The sequence below is a fragment of the Thunnus maccoyii genome, chromosome 2 (assembly GCF_910596095.1).
Source record: "Thunnus maccoyii chromosome 2, fThuMac1.1, whole genome shotgun sequence".
NCBI classification, from domain to species: domain Eukaryota; kingdom Metazoa; phylum Chordata; class Actinopteri; order Scombriformes; family Scombridae; genus Thunnus; species Thunnus maccoyii.
Window position 1 is genome coordinate 25438629 of NC_056534.1, and position 12661 is coordinate 25451289.

Sequence of the window (12661 nt, forward strand, 5' to 3'; positions counted from 1 at the left end):
TGTGGTTTCTAGCTTTCACTTGAGGCAGCGGTAACCGCACGGTACAAAAAGGTGGCATGTTGCAGTGAAGGGCACATCTTTCACGTTTAAACTTAAGCACAGCCAAATCTGATCGTTACATGATTTTGTGAGAGGCTAAAACCATTGAAAACATCATATATAAAGCTTAAATATCCTGTCAGTTCTTAGTCATTCTTTATGGTACTGATACTGACTTTTGTCACAACTGAAACTCAGGAGGATTTGCAGCCAAGTGCTGAAAACAGGAAATCAGAACAATTCCCTCTCATCTTACCCACTTCCCTTACCTGTAATGTGCAGAGGACAATTTGCTCTTTGCATGCACACTGCACAGTGTTTGATACACCCATCAACGATTTTGCAGTATACCATTAAAAGCACTTTCATAGATATAAGTTATGCATTTTTATACTGTAAATGTGCATTTGTATATTTGTTCATACATGATAGTCACCTTGCACCGAACAATTTCTGGAAAATAAGTGAAATGAGAACTTGTTTAGGGTAGAAAAGTTTATTGGTATAAATATGCAAAAGAAAATTCATTTTAAGACTGCGTGTTTATGACTGTTCTTAAAGATGTTTTACGACAACATGAAAATCCATGTTTAAGCAAACCTCGTAACACTGTGTACACAATTACGGTACATTTAAAAGTTTTCTGCTGAAAATTGCAATATTGACCATAACACAGAAATGTTCTAAGCGTACTGCTTTTGATTTGATTGACAGCTAGCAAACTTGAGAACACCGGTAGTTGAGCTTTGTACAGCATTGATGATCATGTGATATATGCGCATAGATGGACCAGGCCAGGCCCCAGGACAACCAATACACAAGTATAATAAAAATGCTGATAATAAATAACAAAAATAACTACTACTAGTGACTACAAACTCCTGAGACAATACGGTCACTGTAATACTGGTACAGATAGTAAACAAATATTCTCCTGCCAAGGAGATGGTCACCCAGCTCCACTCTTCACAAGTATGCCAACTTATTTTTAAAAATTACAACATGCAAAAATAACGATAAAAGCAACAATGACACTACAATACAAAGGACAAAGTTAAATATAACACTGAACAATGTTTGTTTCTTGTGAACAGCTTTTTTTCATGTAGCCAGTCTTCATTTGCGTAGTGCTAGAGAATAAGATGGGAGATATGTATCAATATGTGCTGAAGAGGGCCTATATGGTTTCTTCCCAATGGCAATGATGCCTATGGAGGAAATATAGTGCTTTCACACGGGCTTTTGTGGTGCACTTAGCAGCCATTGATTTTAGAGAGGACCATTGCTTTGTCGGCTTCAAGTGCTTTACATTTTTCATTTATTTTTTTAACATCATCTTTGCTTCAGGCTTTGTTAAACTCATCTGAACGCTCTTCATATGCTTTGACAAAATGAGATGATACTGTGCAATACATGTTATCAGAGGCCAACAAATGTACTGACAGCCTTACAGTTCAGAAGCAGTCAGGTGTCGGACTCAGTGGGCTGATCTTGCCCTGCTGGGCCCCTCTGATGGTTCACTAGTCGGGGCATCTTCTGTCTGAGCAGAGGTGGTCTCAGAGCCTGTGTTACTGTCACTGGTTCCCTCCTCCATGGCTCCCTCTGGGACACTTTCCTTGTCTTCGGACGCCCCCTCCTCACTGCCTGGATGAGCCTCAAGTTCCTCTGAGGCCTTCTGCTTCCCTGCATCAGCCAAGGAGGTGACATTAAAAAAACACGAAGCAGTGGAGGAAAAAGTTTATTCAGTGATCCCGACAGCATCATAGTCACTGATAAATACCAGTGTGGCTCACCTGGTGTATCTGTGGGATTGGACTCTGTGTCCTCGCCTTCCTTGTTGCTACTTTCACTGAGAGAATTTTGCTGGGACTTGTTGCCATGTGTTGCGCAGACATGTTTTTCTTCTTCTGCTAAGACGCAGGTGGGGGCCTCTCTAGCACCTCGGTCTCCTGCATCCTTCTCACGTTCTGCCATCCGTTTGCGGGCTGCCTCTTCTGCTGCAGAAATCTCTGCAGAAATCTTCTCCATGTCCACTTCCACTTTCATACAGCACAGCTGAAAAGCAGTTATGTTTTGTTTTAGAAATGTTTGGTTTGGTTTTGGTAGTTTGGTTTTAGAAATGCATATGCAAATGTTTTCTTGAACATGCTGTATGCAGTGATTAGACGCATAATTTGTTCACTTTACAAAGTTCAGTGCTGTCTGTTTTTTTTACATGGATTACAACAGCGTTTCAGTACATGTACAGTCTTGACAAACTTCTCAGTTAGTGAATGGTTGCTTTGAGAGGCTCTGTAAAGGATAAATGGCGCCGCCTGTTGTGTACAGTGGATAGTGCATTCAACAACACTCCTGCATCTCATTTCAGAACAACAGTTATTATGGGGGCAACAAATTGTTAACGGTGAAAGCTATATGATTGCCAGAACATGTGGATGGCGTTAGCAACAGCTGGTGGCTGTAAGGCAGACATAGACTGGCACATAACCAGAGCTGCACACTGTACAGTAAAACATGCAAAATGCAGCTTGCGTGCGAGTAATTGATGACCACGTTCGATGTAAAAGATGCCGTACCCTTTTGAGCTCGTTCGTGAACGACTCTGTGGCTTCAATGAATTTTCTTTTCTTGTCCTGGTGGCGGTCTTCAATCTGAAGCAACTCTGCCTCCAACTTCCTCTGTAACACGAGACACACGGGCACCACGGTTCTTACTTAACTAATCCATAAAAAACAAAGCTGTCCATGTGATATGCCACCATTATGTGTAGAATACAAGACTATAATGATCATACCTGGTGCACCATCAAAGACTGGACCTGGCGTTTGAGGACCTGCATGCGAGCAGTGGTAACAACTGATCGCACATCTGGGACTACGCTCTCACTGAGGATCTCACTGATCAAACGGTGGTTGCGCTGGAAACGAGCTGCAGCTGAATGCTTTATGGAAAACCCATCGTCATAATCTGAAGACATGAAAAACAGTAGAGGCTTTACAACTGGCTTTGGTAATATATATTATATTTATATTACCATATATATATATATACATATAAATCTATATATTACACCTGTGAAGAATGGAGATTTGTTACATAGTCACTATCAAAATGATGCAAATACTGCTGTATCAAGACATTGTAGACATCAGGAATACATCGCTCAATATTTATACAGAGTTACAGTCTAAATACACCAAACACAGACGTGGCGCAACACGTCTGCTGCAGCAGAGCGTGTCCATTATAATCAACTGAAACTGCTACACTGACCACAGAAGCCGCAGGCACCCATGCAGGCATCGCGCTGCTCATCTCTATTTTTATGCGACTGGTCTATTTTTTTTTTTTTTTTTCCTCTGTGCACGGCTACACGGCGCTCCAACAGGTAAAAACTGCATAAAGTTGAGAACAATCTGATTAAAAATGATGAAAATAGATATCTCATCAAATCAATGTGTTTCCATGATCCTGTAGTTAAAACGATGTAGTTATTTAATTCAATACCAGTTAATACAGCCTACACTTCCAAACCCTCCATAACCATAACTTTATCTTTTGCAACTTAAACTTGGCAATGCTTGGTCAACTTGTTGTTACATAACTTTAATAGGCAATATGGATAGGATCACACACAGCTGAAAGCACATATGAAAATAAGATTTACAGTACACATGTAGACAGGTCTTATTTTTGTAATAGTTTTACCGGCAAATGCTTTATTTTCCAAAGTATCCTACTTGAAATCTCCTCAGAAAACACGGCCGGCACGCAACAAAGACGCAGTCGGTGTAGCAGGTAAAAAAAAAAAAAAAAAACTGCACCGCCACGCCTATGTGACACGTCACGTCCGTGCCTGATGTATTTCAGCCGTTAAGAGTTAAATATATGCCATTATGTCAAAATGCGTCCTTAAGCAAAGCAAAACCTATATTGCTGAGTGAATGGGACAAGCTGTTAATTATAACTCACTGAATGTGGACAGAACTTTCAAGATGTAGTCTGCAATTTTCATTTGCCAGCAAATGTTCTTCTTTGTCTTCAATGTATACTGCTTTGCCATTTTAGATACAGGATGGTTGTGCAGTAAGGAAAAATCCAAATACAGTTCATTTACAGTGCCTTTAGACAATAATCATCCCTAGTTACTTTTTTCCACACTCTGTGGTGTTGAAGAATTAACTCCAGATGGATTGAAACTGTTTTTTTTGTTTTATTTTATTGTGAATGAAACAGAACATTTGAATGACTTCGACAACTGCGTCATTTCTTTGCAGAAGCGCCTTTTGACCGTGATTACAGCTTTAGGTCTCGCTGAATTTGTGAGATATGATTTTGGTGCGTCCTGTTTTGTCTCGCTCCTCAGGCATTGTTAGGTTGTATGAAGAGAACAGAAACTGTGAACAGCTATCCTCAAGTCAAGTTCAAGTTCAAGTTCCCCAATCCAAGCTGTTTACATGCCTGTTCTGCAGGATTTATCTGTTGTGTTTGACATCATTCATAGAGGACGCCATTTTGAACATGTTTCAGTCAGGACATTATATACAGCATGTTATTTTGGGAACATTTGTGGCTTTTTAGATGGATCTAAAAAATTGCTTGAAATGATTAGAAAATAAATTATTAATTTATATTGAGTATTTGCTGATTGCTATTTAATTGAAGAATTAAATGATGGATTAATAATAGGCTGAAACAATAGTTCAATCCATCAATATTTCGGATTAAAAAGGATTTACAAATAGCTTAATAGATAAAACAATAGAGTAGTTAAAAATAGTTTAGAGCATTAATTAATCAGTATAATCTGTAAATATGTTGGAGAGTACTGTATATTTTTATTTAGGGACTAAATAGCAGAATTCACAAATACATTTAACAATTTAGTTTCGAAAAATTACGGGATTCTTTTCATAACCTGTATTTTTCTTTACCAGTTGGTTCCCCTTTTATTTTTCCATTTGCCAACACTGTCATATAGTTATACAATACATGACACTAATTTTTGTCCTTGTGGCTTTTGCTTAACCGCTGCGTGATGTAACAAGAGCTCTCAGCTGGTATCAGTTGAACTTGTCAGCGCGGCGTGCACCCTTGTATGCACCCTTGAAACTTTCCAGAGGGCAGAAATGAATCGTATCTGCTACGTTGAAAGTTTCAAAGGTGCTCACATAGGTGCTCTGACACCACAACAGGAAACAGCCAAGGGAGAAATATATTCTGAAGGTAGCGTGTGAGGATTTTATGTTCTCACATATTCTGTAGAATTGTTTCGCTAATGTAGGGATACTTTCCAGCTTTTGCTTTTAGCACAACACTGTCCCTCTACATTATGGATGTGGTTTCAGGTTATTTTAGTTTTGCATTACAGATGTTAGGTGAAGCCAGGGCTTCTCCTGTATGCCTAACTCTATTACATAGTCCGGATTGCATTTCACCCAAGATAAACTTTCAACAAATCTAGTTTTGCTGGTTAAATCGACTGCTGAAAATAACCATAATATAGCCTTGTTACATATGCATTTTAAAACTATGCATGATTGATCAAACAGCTGCTTTTATGTCTTTTGTGTGTCAAACAAGCATTTTATCTCTGTGTGCTCTTATGATATAGAGAGAACAGAGAAGGAAAAACTGGTTTATGGCAGCAGCCGTACAGATAGGTGACTATTAATCACCATGTATATTACCTGCGGAGTCCCACAGGTATCAGTATTAGGCCCAAAAATCTTGTATATAAATGACATATGTAGGGTATCAAGGAGATTGAAGTTTGTTTTGTTTGTGGCAACACCAATATTTTTTGTTCTGGGGAGAATTTGCAACAGCTTTTGGAGGTGGTTACGATTGAAATGAGTAAATTGAAACAGCGGTTTGACACAAAGTTTCATTAAATTTGAATAAAACCAAACTTGTGCTGTTTGAAAATCGTAAAATAAACACACACTTACAAGTGATGATAGATTACGTTAATATAGAACGGGTTTATGAAAATACATTTCTGGGTGTGATGTGGTGTGACCACAAAATCTGCTGGAAACCTCATACAAGATATGTGCGAGCAAAGTCGGCAAGGAGCGTTGCAGTTCTGGGAAAAACAAGACACATTCTAGATCATAAAGCGTTATACACTCTGTTGTTGTTCACTTGTATAACTGTATCTGAATAACTATGTAGAGGTGCGGGCTAACATGTGCAAAAGCACCTTACACTCATTATGCATTCTACAAAAAAGAGCTGTAAGGACGGTAAACAATGCAGGATATCGTGAACACAATAACACACTGTTTTTTTAAAGACACATGTTTTGAAGTTCATGGCTCTGGTGGAATTTAAGACTGCACAAAAAAAACATGTTCACACCAATCTTAAGAGAATGTGCATTTCAATTTGTGGGGTGACTTAGTGGAATGGTTAATGTAGAACTCAAGCAGAGTAAGACTATCAAACACTTTAAGAACGTACAAAATGAGGACGGGGTCTTGTTTGTCTCGAGAATGTGACACTCGCTGATGATGACGTTGTTGTTATTGTTTTGGAGGGTTTTTGTTCTCTCTCTCTGAGTCATGGGACATGCCAGTTGGGCACCTGCACATTGATTATGTATATATAAATAGAATAAACATAGAGGTAATTATTTAAGTTGTGTATGATAGGCGTGGGGCAGATAGTTGGACTATTCATCATCATTCATTTAAGTTCACTGAATAAGTATAGAAAAGGGGAGATAAGTATTTTACTTCTTCCTACTCCATTTCAGACATATAATATTTATTTATGTTGTTTATTGAGAATTTGTTGTATATGTTTGTTGTTGATTTTATTGGTTATTCTTGTTTTGTTTCCTTATTTACATATTTTCTTTTTTTATGTTCTTGTTTCTTTTTTATCTTGTTTTCATGGTTTTTTTAATGTCATGTTCAAAATAAATCTATTCTACATGAGAATTTAAGACTGTATTTATTAATAAAGCACAATCTCTGAATATGTAGCCACCTGGAGAGCTAAATCTTATTTAATCATCGATGTACGTGCAGCCTGTTGAGAACACAACCCGCTGGGATACCAACTCTGACATTTTTATGGTCTGGGGTGTTTCTAAATAGCAATTGGTTTTATCTGTAGTTTTCCTGTACATCATTATCTTCTGCTGCAAACCCAGCCAGATCCTAGACAAGCATCATTTCCGTGAGGTGGGTGTAACTCAAACGTCTTCTTCTGGCTTGTGTGTCTAACGTGTGTGTGTGTCAGTCTTTAAAACAACAGGGAAAAGAATGTAAATTTTGCAATTATGTCTAAACCAATGCCAAGAATACCTACAAAATGTCAACAGTTTTGCAAAACAAAGACAAATTTTGTTCCATTTTGCAGTTTAAAAGCAGAAATTACCAAATTACCCAAAATGTGGATGGTTGTAGCAGTGTAGGAGGAGGGAAAAAGATAACAGTCTCTGGGTGTGCGGACTGGCAACTCTGTGTGGTCGTGCTACAGTAATTACAGCTCTGTCACAGTGCTTTAAACGTTGGGAGACAAAGCATTCAACTGAGTGGCCTTACCATCTGGATCCTCCGCTGGCTGAATACTCATGTAAGGCTCACCCTTGTCAAGTCTGGACTGCCTCTGGCGGCTTTCCTCTTCCAGAGCTGCCTCGGCGCGGCTTTTTGCATTGACGTAGGCCAGGTAGGCTGGCGAGTTGTGATAGGCCTTCATGCTCTCATTATATTCAATCTACGGTAGAGGAGATGACAGGAATGACAAGGAAACAGAGAAAGCAAGCAGACACAACATGTGGACCCTCGGTTCTATTAACTAGGACAAGATAAGGAAAGAGGTTTAGTCATGACTGTTAGAAAGGAAGCAATGAAGACTGGAGGGACCCACAACTGTTGGAGACACATCTGCCGATCACCCATCACAAAAACCCCATGAACACCCCTTGTAAAACAACCAACCTTCTCTGCTTCGTAGTCATTCAAATAATCCTGTTTCTCCTCATCAGTGAGGTCCCTCCACATGCCACCGATTATCTTCCCAATTTCCCATAGCTTCAGATCAGGATTGGAGGCTTTTACTTGATCCCAAACCTGGTGATGAGAACCAGACATGGGTGTGGGGTTGGGTTGGGTTGGAGGGGCTATAGGTGGTTATCTCTTTGCAGAGAGGTCACAAACCAGAGGAGGCCGTGTGCTTTAAGCTCCATCTCCAAGTTGATAAATCCCACTATGTGATGTGGAGTGTCCTAGCTAAGTCCTGGCTTCATTTAGCTACATCTACCTTGATAAACAACTAGTAGCGTCTCAAACAGAATTAATGTCTTTATCATTCTGAGCTGATATAATATATTCAAATCAAAGTATCCCTGTCTTCCAACAGAGCACATGATGATGAAAAGGCAGCAGTTACACACTGTGTACTTACCTTACGACTATATCTCATGTATGGCATCAATGGCTTATCAGGTGGCTTCGGTGGCTTTGGGATGTTTATTCCTGAAGAATTCTGGTTAAGAAAGAAAAAGACTCATCTTAAGGCATAGTTGCTGTTGAGTGATCAGGCAACCATTTAAACATGCTTGTAAAACTATGTGTAGGTGCATGGTTGTGCAATTTAACATAAAAAAAATAAAGTATTACAGTATACTTGGACTCAAATACAAAATGCATCAAAGTAATTTCTTATCAGTTCAATTAACTTGATTTAATTAATGACAGTTTGAGGCCATATACAAGTTGGGAACCCCACAGAGAACAATGGAATAGCGTTGACTGTGAAAAAAAAGAAAGAAAATCTCACTTAAGCTGAGATTTGCCCACTGCGAGACATAATGTCATTATCAGAGTCAGCCAACCACAGCTTGCATGCAGCGACTGAATTACTGCTCAGCAGCCAGAGCCATGCCGAGCAGCGAGTCTGTAATTCCATGGCAACACTGATGGCATGGGTTACTTAACATGGCTGTCAGAAATGCAGACTTTGAAAGGCAGGTGGTATTTGAATACACACAGATGGACTTTTAGCCAGTCTGCACTATGATGGAGGCAGCAGAGGAGTTTGGAATGATACTCATTTCAGATTCAGTCTCAGGGATGGAATGACTTTTCACATTTTCATTCTGTAACATCTGCTCTTTGAACAGTGGAAATGCAAAAATACACCTAGTCTCATTCAAACAAAACTTTGGTCATTCTTTTGAAAAGCTGCAATGCTGTTGATGCTTGCAGAAGCTTCTGCAACGCCTTGTTTTGACTGAGCAATCTGACTGTTGAGTGTTCTGCGAAACTTAACTGAAAGTAAGTTGTTACAGATTTGAATATCTCCTGCTGAGTCTGCCTTACATTTTCAGTCACCGTGTTTTCTCAATGTTAACATTCATACCGTTACCCGACTGTTGCTGCTTTGGCTCCCTCCCAGTCTGTAGTTGTTGTAGGCCAGATGGCTGTATGGGTTGTACCCCACAAACCCGGGAGTGTTGGGCATTTGCTGATGGAAACAAATGAGACAGAAACACGAATGAGAAATGACATAAAATAAGGAGAGGAGTAAAGCCCAAGACAGAAACTTAAAGAAACCAATGAAAGAAGCTGGGAAATGCAAAAGAAAGAAACTTGCAGTCATGCTGGAGCTATAGGGAGGTAATTTTTTCAGAAGCAGTGGTGTATCAGCACATCAGTCTGTGTAACAGGGGTTGTGAATTCAACAAAAAACATGCTTTCTTTGAAAAATACCTTTTGATAATGTATAAACTGTACTAAAATGAAATCTCCAGAAAGCAACATCCACATAATTTAGGATACCCAGTTAATATTTGGTGCCACATTTATTTCAGAGATACTTACAGTTGTAGGGGCAGGGGGAGGGGGAGGGGCATAGGATGGCCTCTCTGTTGTGAAAGAAAGGGTCCACATTAAAACATCAGTATCAGTCCAGTGAAACAGCAGGCTATTCCCAATCCTCCAATTGAATTCAAGTTCACTATTTGCCACTTATGTCTTTTAAATATGAATTTCTTTTTATGACTACAAGAAATAAAAACCATTAATAACAAAGTAGACCCACACCAAAGGAACTCTCTGTTCATGCATGATTGTAGTGCACTTTTGATGCTGCAGTGTTATGGTTATAGTGGCAACAACAGGTCTGGTGTATTTCAAAATGCATTTTAGCACCATCACCTAGCTAACTACAAAGAGCTTGACACAACTTGCTCAAATATTCCCAGTTCCTTAACTTACTTGACATCTTTGCAGTGATGAGCAGCAGGTATCAGTCTAATCCAGTCATTGGTTCTGTAATAAACATATGTTTAGAGTAAGATAGCATTTTAGAACGTATTGATTAGATAATTAATTGCTGCCAGGTTGGTTTATTGAACAGCACAAAGAGATGCCGATCATGAGTATCACTGACTGTCTGGAAAGATTGCTGCTTATATGTGGAAGCATCGCTTATATCGTGTCAGCAGAAGAGGGGTTGTTAATAACATCGTTAATTTGCTAACACATTAGAGTTTCATGCTTTAGGAGTGGAAAGGGCAATAATAATAGGTGAAAAGCACCAGTTGTTGACGTTAGGACTGGCTGCTGCTAACCCTCCAATAACCGAGCCGAGACAAGCTAACGGTAGCTTATGATAGCTAGTAGCCAGTAATAAAGCTGCAGTACTTTGTTGTATCTTCCTCGAAAGGTTAGGTAGTTTGCAGCTGACGCCAGCAATGGATATAGTTAACATGAGTTAGATGAGTGAAACTGTAATTATACTGTTCTGACCGTAGATATTCGGTCCTATGTGTTGGGCTAACGTAAATGCTCAGTAGGCTGACGGCTAGCGAGCTGGTAACGCAGCTAACTGCTAGCTTAGCTTAGCTACCTCAATGAAAAGAATATAGAGATATTATTAGCATGCAACGTCAAGTCAAACCAACACATCTAGAGATAAACAAATTCCCATAGATTTTGATGGTGACTAGCAAGCATGTATTCTAAAGTGATGGCCAGCAAACTCACCCTAAAACCTTTAGTCCCCACCACAGTGTGTACGTTGTGGCTTTGACAGGGAAGGCTAACCACCTAGCTCAGAGACACAGTCCCCACAATATACGAATGAAATGGGGTCCACTCGTAAGATTTCTGCAGAATCTTCCAGAATTGCACCCCCACCCTCTCTTCATTGCAGCTGTGCCTCCCTTGCCTGGACGCTGATGCTCATCGCCCATCAACTGTCTTTGCTGCAGCTCTCACTTACTGATATGACAGCAGAATTTCTGAATTTCAGCAGAAACAGATGTTTCTCTAGAAACAGCTTTCTCAAGAACAGCCGTTCAGTGGAAAAGACGAGGTATCATAACAGCGCAGTGCAGTCAAATAAGAGTTCACTATGTACCCACATAGCTTACAGATGTGTTACAGATGTGCACCATCATAACTGGTCAGAAACTAATGTAGCCTGTTTACTCTTGAGTTGTATGGGGGCAAAAAGCTGACCTTCATGGTTACCCTGTCTGCAAAATACATCACCTCATTTCAAAAATGTGCATGTCATTGCAGATGCTCCACAGTTTGCATCCACCCTTTTGTACAAGTTAATAATCTCAGGCTATGATATTAAAAAAAAAAAAGTTGGAATGATTTATTATGTCACCATACCGTAAGTTGCATTATGCATGCTTCACAGGCTACTAAGCTTTTGAGAAAATCAAGGTTGCCCTATTCACTGCTCCCTTGTTGTTAGAACTGAAATACTTTGCATTCTTGTTCACATTGTTTGAGAGCCGCCCAGGTCAATAGTTGTAATAGTGTGTTCCCTAAAGATAACAATCCAAAGCCTGCAGGATTTAGCCTACATCTCTGTCCATTCAACCTGAATAGTACTTGTTTTGGATTTGTTAATTGATTGTGTTCATTGTGACCCTGTTTCTTTCTGTTTACACTGCACACTTGAGAGCTTATTTCATTTCTGCTTGACCTGCATCTTGTATAATATGCATGTAGACACTGTTGTGATCTCATCACCAAGTGTGATGCTTCATGTTCTTTTCATTCACCAGGCACTGGTGGAGAGATCTATGGATGGGACAGGGAGTGGATTCCACACATGGTATGGGCAGGACCTTGTTAACCGTTGGACACCTGTGATGGAGTGCATCTGGAGGTAGGGTGAAGGTCACATGCCTCCTGTAAGCTACTGTGCAGGCTTAACACACATACACACACACACACACACACACACACACACACACACACACACACACACACACACACACACACAGGGCCTCCCAGGCACAGCTGTGGGATTGTGGATGCCCAGAGGCAGAGCAGGGCCTGTGACAATTTGAATCAATCAGAGGAAAACCCGTAAGGCTGTTCTTGTAATGCAGATTCAGACCCAGTTCTTAAGCCGGTAGAGCTCTCCAAAATAGACTCAGGCACTGGAACTAAGCAGACTTGAAAGTTTACTCTGGTGGTGGATGGTGGAGGTATTTTTAGAACCTGCTGCAGTCAGATTATTATGATGTATCATTCCAGAGGTATTCCTTGGACAAATGCCTTGATTATTATCATTAACCTGTCCATCAAACTAGTGATCACGATAGGAATTGGGAAACACATGGTACTGGATTTCGTTT

The 12661-nt window shown here is 39.9% G+C and overlaps 2 protein-coding genes across 12 annotated transcripts in view; one reads left to right on the forward strand and one right to left on the reverse strand.

The window, feature by feature from the left end:
• Positions 1-515: 515 nt before the first annotated feature.
• On the reverse strand, positions 516-11368 carry LOC121882043 (SWI/SNF-related matrix-associated actin-dependent regulator of chromatin subfamily E member 1-like). Of its 6 annotated transcripts, XM_042390006.1 has the most exons (12): positions 11043-11130; positions 10272-10325; positions 9876-9919; positions 9415-9519; positions 8458-8538; positions 7992-8123; positions 7596-7767; positions 2834-3006; positions 2616-2717; positions 1833-2094; positions 1491-1722; positions 516-1169 (listed from the first exon to the last, which is right to left on the reverse strand). In XM_042390006.1, the coding sequence occupies exons 2-11, from the start codon at positions 10276-10278 to the stop codon at positions 1517-1519; spliced, it is 1284 nt and encodes a 427-aa protein (XP_042245940.1). In that variant the 5' UTR covers positions 10279-10325; positions 11043-11130; the 3' UTR covers positions 516-1169; positions 1491-1516. The 6 variants fall into 6 exon arrangements, with proteins under 6 accessions (XP_042245940.1, XP_042245931.1, XP_042245947.1 ...); XM_042389997.1 differs by lacking the exons at positions 516-1169; positions 11043-11130 and adding an exon at positions 11281-11368 and having other exon boundaries at positions 1341-1722; XM_042390013.1 differs by lacking the exon at positions 516-1169 and having other exon boundaries at positions 1341-1722; positions 9421-9519.
• Positions 10202-12661, forward strand: part of LOC121882025 (DNA-binding protein Ikaros-like) — a 32239-nt gene continuing 29779 nt past the window's right edge. For 4 of the 6 annotated variants that reach the window (XM_042389956.1, XM_042389964.1, XM_042389973.1 and 1 more), the window contains exons 1-2: positions 11286-11373; positions 12083-12186. The gene's annotated coding sequence lies outside the window, so the exon portion shown is untranslated. Of the gene's footprint in view, positions 10300-11285; positions 11374-12082; positions 12187-12661 lie in introns of those variants that run through there. The other 2 variants (XM_042389936.1, XM_042389929.1) reach the window with 2 other exon arrangements.